Genomic DNA, 10,781 nt, shown 5'->3' on the forward strand with positions numbered 1-10,781 from the left:
AACCCCATGTGACTCAGCTAATCCAACCACCTCTAGTAACTCTCGGCAGGTAGTTAGAAACTCATGAGCGTCCTCGCTCTTCCCACCCTGAAATTGGGGTGGGTCCATCTTTCGAAATCTCTCATACCTACGCTGCTCATCCTCTGTCAGAACAATCATCGATGCAACGTGACCCCCAACTGCTGGTGCAGCATCATTCTGAACCGCGAGATCTACTGGTAGTTTCCCCACCGTATCCTGAACAACTAGAGCTTGTTGCTGCTCTTGGGTCTGAGCCCCCTCTCTAGTACGAGAGTCATGTGGTGTGGTAGTCGCCCCACCACCCTGAGAAAAGCCCCCTAGCACACTTAACACCCTCAATAGTGTATCCTGAAGCAAAGGTGTGACTACACGATCTGGAGGAACCTGGTCCTCTCTGCCATCAATCTGAGGTTCTGTAGAGACCTCTCTAGCACGACCTCTCACTGGTGCTGCTCCACGTCCACGACCTCTGGCTACTGTCGTACTACTAGCACGACCTCTAGCTCGAGATCTACCCCTACCCCTAGCTGGGGCCTCAACAACTGCCTCGGGAAGTGCCTCCCCTCTACCACCAGTAACATTAGTTCTAGTCCTCGTCATCTGTCAAAAGAGTATACAACAACTCAGTACTAAAGAAGGTAACTACGCACGATGAGAAAGAATGAACAAAAGGAAGTTTCCTAGTAATCTTTATAGCCTCTCAGAGATGAGTACAGACGTCTCCGTACTGATCCTTGAGACTCTACGTAGACTCGGCTTGTATACACGTGAGACCTATGAACCTGGGGCTCTGATACCATTTTGTCACGACCCAAAAATGGGTGTGATGGCACTCGTCTTATCCCACCAAGACAAGTCAGCCTAAAACCCAATATCTAACAAAGTGCGGAAGTAAATGACAATCCAACAACAATTTCTATTATGAAACCAAGTCATATTAATTCAATCCCCAAAACCAGGTTGTCACGTGCACAAGCCTCTAATGTAAATATTAGAATTGAAATAAAATAGAAGTCTAAAATGAAGTTGTCTTTCAAGTAAAAACAAAGTCATAAACTGGAGTAGGAAAGTTCGCTGAGATGACAAGCAGCTACCTCACAATCCTCCACAAGATGCCTCGGAAACGAAGAGAATGAAAAGTATCACAAAAATCCGGGCTCGTGACCTACAAAAATTTGTAGAAGCAAGGGGTGAGTACCAAACCACGCGGTACCCAACAAGCAAACCTCTAAACACAAGTTAAGTGAACAAAATACGGGCACTCCTTACACCCTATCTAAACCTCCACGCTACAGTCTAACAGTTTACAGTTTACCAAACACACAACTCAATAACCACACTCTATCAGTTTACACATTCTCAATAACAACTCAATATTCAACAGTCACAAGCTTCACAGAGAAACACTCACAAGATCAACAAAACACATGTTCAAGTTCATCAATAATAAAATGTGTAATGCCATGAGATGCAATGTCAAGTATAGTGATGCATGTCTTCCCTAACGATACACACCCGCTGTCTCTCAGTCCGGGACCCATGGGGGACATATCTGTCCATGCATCTGTCGCGGCGCACGACACGACCCTCGATAATAGTAACCATCGCGGCGCGCGATACGTCCCTCGAAATATAATATCCATCGCGGCGCGCGATACGACCCTCCAAAAAGTACATCCTCTTATCACTTAACTCTTATCACAATCATGTCTCAGATACAATGCAAATGACATGCTCAAATGAGAAATGAGGAGATAACCGTTTTTATAACAAAGCACAATTTGCAGCAAGGAATACAACACTAACAAATAATCAACAAGTCTCCAAATCATTCTCAACACCACACAAGGAAATACACGAATTTCATACGCTTAACAAGAGTTTAGAAATCCACTTTTTTAAAAAAAAAAAAACAAAAAAAAAACTAACAACATGCAAACCAGTGTGCATGATGAAGAAGGCAGAAAATGTTCATGGATTTTCTCTTTGACGATCATGATTAATTCCCCATTTTCGAATACCGAATTCTAAATTGGCCGATGCTATAAGAAATTCAACTGCTTGCTGATCAACACGTTTCACATTTAATTATAATAATAATAATATAATAATAATAATAATAGTAATGAGTCAGTATGCACAAACTTGCCTATATTATTACTATATACATGCATATGTGTGCAGAAACTAACGAGCACCTAAAGGCAAAAAAAACTTACTCGGAGCAGTTCGTAAGCCGTAGCCGTCAAAATCCTTCGCCCTTTCTTCTTGTTCCCCCCTTTTTTTTTTTTTTGAATTAATTAAGTACTAAAAGTGATAGGTTTTACCTACATATTTTATTAAATATATGCTAAAGGGCATAAGGTCTTAAAATTTTTATCACTTTAGCCCATTAACTATTAATTTAATCAATTATCTACAATTATTCATCCATTAATTAACTCAAGTTAAGCAAATATTCCAAATTTCCAAAAATGACCTCGCGGGTCATTACATATTCTCTCACAAATACAAGTCAATTGAATGTGATTATATATGCATGATCAAGTTATAATTGTGTAATATAATAAGTTGTGATACATGTCAACCTTTGATCAATTTATGCTCACATTTTAGGAGTTATTAAACTATATTTATTGATAATATCTCATTTTAAATTCTCTAGTGATATTCATTATGCAACTGATATAAAAAAAATTAAATAAATTTTCTTTCATAATCATGATTGAATGCAATTGCAGCTTGAATGGTTAAAACTTAAGAGAATAGTCTATAGGTCACGAATTCGAACCTAGGTTAGGTCCCAATTTTAGATATTTTTGTCAAATAATTAGACTCTTTGAAGTTTTTAGGATTTAAATAATTTTTGATTTTATATTTTTTTGGTAAATACGATTGCAAAAGTTTATATTTGGATTGTTTCACAAAGATGGAAGATTTTTCATTATTATAAGTTGAATCATTATGATGAAAATAATGTAATGAGTATAGTATTATATGAGTTAAGCATTCTCACAAATACAAGTCAATTGAATGTGATTATATATGCATGATCAAGTTTTAATTGTGTAATACAATTAGTTATAGTACATGTCAACCTTTGATCAATTTATCATCATATTTTAGGGGTTATTAGACTATATTTATTGATAATATCTCATTTTAAATTCTCTTGTGATATATAAAGAGACTAAATAAATTTTCTTTGGTAATTATGAATGAATGTTATTGCAGCACCAATGGTTAAACCTTAAACGAATAGTCTATAGGTCAAGAGTTGGAATCTAGATTAGGTCTTAATTTTAGGTATTTTTTTTTAAAAAAAAATTAGACTCTTTGAATCTATTAGTATTTAAGTAATTTTTCATTTTATATTGTTCTGGTAAATATGATTGTAAAAGTTTATATTTGAATTGTTTCACAAAATTGAAGATATTTCACTATTATAAGTCGAATCATTATGATGAAAATAAATGTAATAGATATAATATTATATGAGTTATGCTCTCTCGCAAATACAAGTCAGTTGGATGCGATTATATATGCATGATCAAGTTATAATCAGATAATACAATTAGTTATGGTATATGTCGATCTTTGATCAATTTATCTTCACGTAATAGGGGTTATTAGACTATATCTATTGATAATATCACATTTTAAATTTTATAGTGATATCTATTGAACAAATGATATGAAGAGAGCAAATACATTTCCTTTCGTAATTATGAACGAATGATATTGCAATGCGAATGTTTAAAAATTAAACGAATAGTCTATAGGTCACGAGTTCAAATCTAGATTATGTCCCAATTTTAGGTCTTTTAAAAAAAATTAGACTATTTGAAATTTTTAGGATTTAAATAATTTTTAAATTCATTTATTTGGTAAATAAGATTGTAAAAAGTTTATATTTGGATTGTTTCACAAAAATTGAAGATTTTTCATTGTTCTAAGTCGAATCATTATGATGAAAATAAATGTAATGGATATAGTATTAAATGAGTTATGCTCTCTCACAAATACAAGTTAATTGAATGCGATTATATATGCATGATCAAGTTTTAATTAGATAATACAATTAATTATGGTACATGTCAACTTTTGATCAATTTATCTTCACATTTTAATAGTTATTAGACTATATTTAATGATAATATCTCATTTTGAATTTACTAGTGATATTCAATGAACAATATTCAATAAACTACTGATATGAAAGAGAGTAAATATATTTTCTTTCGTAATTATGAATGAATGCTATTGCAGCGCAAATGATTAAAACGTAAACGAATAGTCTAAAGTCACGAGTTCGAATCTAAGTTTAGGTCTTCAATTTTAGGTATTTTTTAGTTTTTTTTAAGTTTATAGGTCACGAGAATTTTTTAGTTCTTTTTTTTCAGGCCTACGTATGTACCATCAAAATATTCATGATTTTGGGACAAAAAACTATCATCCTCATCTAACCCCAAAACATTATTCAATACTTTTTTTGATTGACTGTTTTAACTATTCGAATTTATCTTGTTAAAATTATATAAATTTAACAATAAAATAAAATCTTGAACAACAAATGAATCAACAAAATAAAATAAAATTGATGAGTAAAGTAAAGTAGAAAAATGAGTAAAGTAAGAGAGAAAATAAGAAAGAAAAAATCAAGAGCAATTTTCTATTTATTTTGGAGAGAGGCAACTAGTAATGGAACCTATGAGCTATTTGGTCATTTACCCATGTTTTATCAATTCATGTAAAGAAAAAAAAGAAAGTGTCTTGCCATTTAGCAATATTTTCATCTAAAATGAAACACAAAAGCTAGGAAAGTTTGGTGGTGGGGACAGTGGTGCTGATTCTAAAGCTAATAATAATAGATAAGAGTTTAGAAACATTCTCTACTTGGATTTTTGCGAGTACAGTGTGTTGCTACTGTGGCAGACAAAAATCAGAAAAAAACAACTTATCTTTTTTATGGGTCGATTTCTTTGTGTTAGTATTTTCTCTCTCAGAATTTTACATCTTCACGTCATTTATATATAATGCTTTTCATACTCTATTTGCACTCTTGTTGTAGCTCAAAACTAATTTCATTATATTCCATTGCGCCGCATCAAAGCTAATTTCGAACCTTCTTCAGTGAGTTTTTTCTTTTTTTTTTAATGCATGTTTCATCAGTTTTTTTTTCTGATTCTGCAAACGGGGTTAGATTTTGAAAATTTATCGTTAAATATTTGTTTTGTTACAAAATTTGATTAGATTTTGAACATATAATCTTCGAATATGTATATTAGAAATGACTTCTGCATAGGTAGAGTAGGTGACGTTTGTTTATATTCTTTTGTGTCAGACTCCACCTATGAGATACACCAAATATATTTTTGTTGTTAATTTTTCAAATATTTTCAAATTCTCAAAAAAAATTGGTTTGAGTGGGGTTGTTTTGGGATTTTCACTCGTAGAACTTCAAATTTTATTCAAGTAAAATGCATATCTAAATACAATTCCATATTTTAGAAAGTTAAATTTTCATGTTTCGAATTCAAAATCTGTGAAAAAAGGGAGTTTAGTGTTTTCCTTTTTGCCTTGTTATTAGTTTATATATATATTTATGTTTCGCTTAGAAAATATTGGATTCAGTTGAAACGTAAGTTGTATATAAACTCTCATCCTCCAATGTCCTTTTATGTTTATAATCAAAGATGCTATGTCTTAGAAATTTACATTTGCGTATATGAAACACCTTTTTTTGGGTGGTAGTGGTTGTTTGTTCATATTTTTGCATTTTTCCAGAATCAGTTGATGCTTTTTGTCTAAAAATTTGAGTGGTGCACTTCAATTCATACCATTCTGATATGTGTCTTTGCTGTGACAGGTTCTTTTCTATTTGTATTGCCTCTGATGTTCAAGAAACTATAACTAGCATATTTAACAGATACAAATCAGCAAAGAAATAACTTTTTTTTTCTTGTTGAAGGCCTAAAAAAGCTCTGAATTTTAGATCAGAGGTGAAGAGAATTCGCGCCAGAAGATGAAGTATATGAAGCTTGGATCTAAGCCTGATCAGTTTCAGACTCAAGGAGATAGTATCAGGTGAATAATGAACTTAAATTTTGGTGAATGCTGTTGAGTTTTGTTTGTTCTGCTTTTGATATGTGTTACTCGAGTAGAGGATCTTTCAAGACTACAATGGGTTTGTTGTTGTTGTCGTTATTTCTTATGTCCAGATGATTTTAAGTTTTATGCACTGATCGATGAGGTAGAGGTATTTATACGATCAGGTCACTTATGAGGCAGTTACAAGTAAATTTCTATGATAGGTATTAATCGGTAACATGGTAAAATATTAACCTCCCAGACAGGTTAAATTTGACTGATTATGTAAAAAAGTCTTTATATTGTTGGTGTATATGAGTTAAAGCCTTTCTAGATAGGGTACTTTTTATATTACTATAGTGCTAAGGTTGTTGGAACTTTGTTGTCTTCATTTAAGTTAGTTTTTTTCCTCCCATATTACAAACACAGAAAGCACATCATGATGTATAATTTTGATGAAAAATGTTTTTGTGGTTATAGTTGCTTAAATCAATCTTCAACTGTTTGGTTGGGTAAAAAATTGAAATCCTAAGTTTGGCTGAGTTGCGGGGACTCATCACTTTCAATGTTGCATCCGTGTCAGATTCTTCAAAAGTATAATACTTTTGGAGAATTCGACATACACTTGTTGACATTTTGTGGAGTCTAAACAACATAGGAGCTTGGTTGGTTTTGCAGGTGGCATTTGAAGCTGAATATGAGTAGCAAAAAATTGAAAATGATGTTAGCATGATGGTTGGTAGAAGCACTGTGATATGGAGTAGCAATAGAGAAAGTTTCAGAAATGGTTTATATACACGCTTAGTAGATATCAAATGTTTTTCTTGAAACATAAGGTTTCGACAAATTTAGATCATCAAACATCAGAAGACTATTTTGTCAACAAAAATATATTCTTGAAAAATGTTGTTTTTCAAACTAGACTGGACCTTTAAGTTAAATGTTTTCACATTTTTTGGCCTCTATAGAAACTCGTTTTGAATATTTTCGATCACTTCTAACAATCAAAAGAATTATTTTCGACCACTTCCATTATCACACGAGAACTAATCTGGGTTATTGCCTTCTTCTTGATTCCTCACTTATCAAATATCATAACATGCATATCCAAATCAAGATAGATAGAAGCCCTTTTGCTGCCATTGATTTATAGTCTAATTTACGCTACTCTAAACTCTTGACGTGTTCTAACTCAGTGAAATGATGTGTTTATGTTTGGCTTGTATAACGTGTCTGAGCTCATTTATTTCACATTTTCAGTAAAAGTAAAAGAAAACGGTATATTTCTCGTTGTGTTCGTTTGAACTAATACTGTGTTGATCCAGTTGAAACCTTGAAGGTAAAGTAGTATATAGGTTTCTTTGCCTTCTGTGAACTAGGATCCAATAGTTTGGAAAGAAGTGTTAGTGATACTAGGGAAACTGTGCTAATAGTGTTATCTCTTCTTCCACGCCTCCCCGAATGTACAACTATGAAAATCACAGTGATGGTGTGACTGCTCAGGGACTGCTCCGATACATTTTTAGGCTGTAAATATGTTGGTAGCTTTTCATACCGAGGAACTTATTGCTTAAGGGTCATTTTCTCAAATCGGAAATGAAAGTTATGCTTCAGGAAGGGAAACATACACCATTGTTACATGACAGAGAGTTAACAAACACACCCCGCTTTCTGTGTGCAAAATCTAGAATGAAGGAAAAGGAGAAGTATGCTACAAGCTTTAGATCATGTGGCAGTTACAAGCCCTTCATGAAAATAAGACTTTTAACATTCATATATTTAGGATAGCTCCGTTGTTAGTTTGTAAACCTCCAGGTTTTAGTCTATGCGTATCAACTTATATAGCATTTGTTGTTTCAAATATTTGCTTGTAGTTATTCGTCTACGTTTCACATATGAAGAAGTGATGTGGTAATTTGAGATTAATGGTAGAGTTTTTATTTGGCATATGATCTATGAACTTTATATTCAGGTATGTAGCAGCTGAATTGGCAACTGACATGGTTATCAATGTTGGAGATGTGAAATTTTACCTCCACAAGGTAAGTAACCTTTCTTATTCCATATTTGTCGACTGTTTTCTGCATGAGATATAGCAATACTAATAGAAGTACATTTTCTTCAGTTCCCCCTTCTGTTGAAGAGTTATCGCTTACAGAAACTGATTGCGTGTACAAACGAGGAAAATATTGATGAAATCAACATCCATGATATACCTGGTGGACCTGCTGCTTTTGAAGTATGTGCAAAGTTCTGTTATAATATGACAGTAACTTTGAATGCATATAATGTCGTTGCAGCTCGTTGTGCAGCAGATTACTTGGAAATGTATGAGTCAGTTGAGAAGGGAAATCTTATCTACAAGATTGAAGTTTTTCTTACGTCTAGCATCTTCCGGAGCTGGAAAGACTCCATCATTGTTCTTCAGACCACAAAAGCTTTTCTTCCTTGGTCCGAGGAATTAAAAATCGTTAGTCATTGCCTGGAATCTGTAGCTTCTAAAGCTTCTGTAGAAACCTCAAAGGTGGACTGGTCTTACACTTATAACCATAAAAAGCTTCCATCCGAAAACGGAAGTGATCTGCACTGTAATGCGATAAGCTGGCAACAGCTTGTTCCAATAGATTGGTGGGTTGAGGACCTTTGTGAGCTTCATATTGATTTGTATAAACGGGTCATAGTAACAATAAAAACAAAAGGAAGGATTTCTTCAGAAGCAATAGGTGAAGCACTGAAAGCATATGCCAACCGGAGGCTCCCGGGATTCAGCAAGGGCAGTATACAAGGAAGTGATCCTGAAAAGTATCGGTACATGGTTGATACGATTACTTGGTTGTTGCCCAAAGAGAAGAACAGTGTTTCCTGCAGTTTCTTGATCAAATTGCTGCAAACATCTATTGCATGCGAATGTGGACAAACGATGAGAAGTGAACTGAAGAGGAGGATTAGCCTGCATATGGAAGATGCAACAGTAGGTGACTTACTAATTCGAGCTCCAGATAGTGAGACTATTATATTCGATATTGACATAGTACACGACCTCGTAGAGAATTTCATGTTGCATCAAAAGAGAGGTCAGATTGATAGTTCTGCAGATAATAGATTCCACGATATATGCCCCTCGTTTGCATCAGATGATTCCGAAGTAAAGGTGGCTAGGGTAATCGATGGATACCTTGCTGAAGTTGCTAGAGATCCAAATCTACCGCTATCGAAGTTTATCAATCTTGCAGAATTGGTCTCTAGCGTCTCTAGACCTTCCCATGATGGAATTTACCGCGCTATTGACATGTATCTCAAGGTATCATTTTGTACTTCTCTTGTCTGAGTTGCAGTTTGTGTTCATGTAAGCTCGAGAGCCTCACTCTCGACTCGAGTGTGAAAAATGCCAATATTATGTGAAGAATTTCTCATCAAGGATCATGAATGATCATTATTTTGTTTTGACAGGAACATCCTGGGATAACTAAAAGCGAGAGAAAAAGAATTTGTAGGCTAATGGACTGCAGGAAGCTATCAGCTGAGGCCTGCATGCATGCTGTGCAGAACGAGCGCCTTCCTTTACGAATAGTTGTACAAGTTCTGTTCTTTGAGCAACTCAGAGCCACAGCATCATCCGGTGGTGGCAGCACTCCTGACCTGACTAGACCGGTCAAATCTTTACTCCCGGTGGGATCTCAGAGGTGCTCCACATCAGCTACATCCAACATTGATGACAATTCAGATGCTGTGCTCACAGCCAAGGAACTTAAAGATCTGAAAGGTGAGTTTGCAACTCTAAGATTGAGAGACAGAGGAGATAACAATTGTATTAACTCGAATGACATGATAAAAAATGCTGCAACGGTTGACGATAGCAAAGTGAGGAGTTCAGTCATGTCCAAAAAGATGTTCTCAAAACTATGGTCAAATAAAGATAGACAAAGTGAGAATAGCAGCTCAGATACATCAGAAAGCCCATCATCTTCTAATGCAGGGGAAACAAAGTCTACCTCATGTAAAGTGGGAAGCATTCCCTCTCTAAATATTAGCTGAAAAGTAGCCACGAGTTCAAAACCGACTAGAGACCTATGCCCGATATTTAAGAGGAGAAGGGTAAAGGAACCTGTCCATTTGAGCCTTGTGCTCGCTTGGAGATTTCTCGTTTATATAAGAAAAAAACATAGCATAGCTGTTGCACTCCCTGTAGACTCTAGGCTATCCACTTAGAGAAAGTATAGATTAGGGCAAAGGAAGTTTTTATAGAGGGAAACAAGTTCTATGGTAGCTTTCAAATTCTTTCCTTAAAAGTTCACTTTCTCTGTTAATAAGTGGCTCCCATACACCAATTGTATCATATTCTTGACAATTAAAATCTCTAATATTATCAATTGTAGCTGTATATTTCCTTTTTTGCAAACTTATAACCTTCGGATTTAGGTTGGAAGTGATGAGTTCTTAGCGACTGTATTAGCTATACTTTCACTATTTACTATCGGGAAAGGGTCAAATATGCCCCTAAACTATTCGAAAAGGTTTAGATATACCCCCGTTTAAAGTTTGGCTCACTCGTGTTCTCGTCGTCCAACTTTTCACCCAAATATGCCCTTATGGGCGTTAGTTGGTATGCTGGACGTATCTAACTCATTTTTCATTTCTTTAAATGCCACATGGAATTGCCATGTCATTTT

At 34.7% G+C, this 10,781-nt stretch overlaps 1 protein-coding gene across 4 annotated transcripts; it reads left to right on the forward strand.

Moving 5' to 3' along the window:
* The first annotated feature begins 4,815 nt into the window (after positions 1 to 4,815).
* Positions 4,816 to 10,510, forward strand: LOC107012657 (BTB/POZ domain-containing protein NPY4-like). 4 transcript variants are annotated; one of them, XM_015212559.1, is made up of 6 exons: positions 5,057 to 5,154; positions 5,809 to 5,890; positions 5,993 to 6,108; positions 8,084 to 8,153; positions 8,237 to 9,412; positions 9,562 to 10,502. In XM_015212559.1, the coding sequence occupies exons 3-6, from the start codon at positions 6,047 to 6,049 to the stop codon at positions 10,144 to 10,146; spliced, it is 1,893 nt and encodes a 630-aa protein (XP_015068045.1). In that variant the 5' UTR covers positions 5,057 to 5,154; positions 5,809 to 5,890; positions 5,993 to 6,046; the 3' UTR covers positions 10,147 to 10,502. The 4 variants fall into 4 exon arrangements, with proteins under 4 accessions (XP_015068043.1, XP_015068042.1, XP_015068045.1 ...); XM_015212557.2 differs by lacking the exons at positions 5,057 to 5,154; positions 5,809 to 5,890 and adding an exon at positions 4,816 to 5,007; XM_015212556.2 differs by lacking the exon at positions 5,809 to 5,890 and having other exon boundaries at positions 5,022 to 5,154.
* The last annotated feature ends 271 nt before the right edge of the window (positions 10,511 to 10,781 follow it).

The sequence above is a fragment of the Solanum pennellii genome, chromosome 3, assembly GCF_001406875.1.
Source record: "Solanum pennellii chromosome 3, SPENNV200".
Lineage (NCBI taxonomy): Eukaryota > Viridiplantae > Streptophyta > Magnoliopsida > Solanales > Solanaceae > Solanum > Solanum pennellii.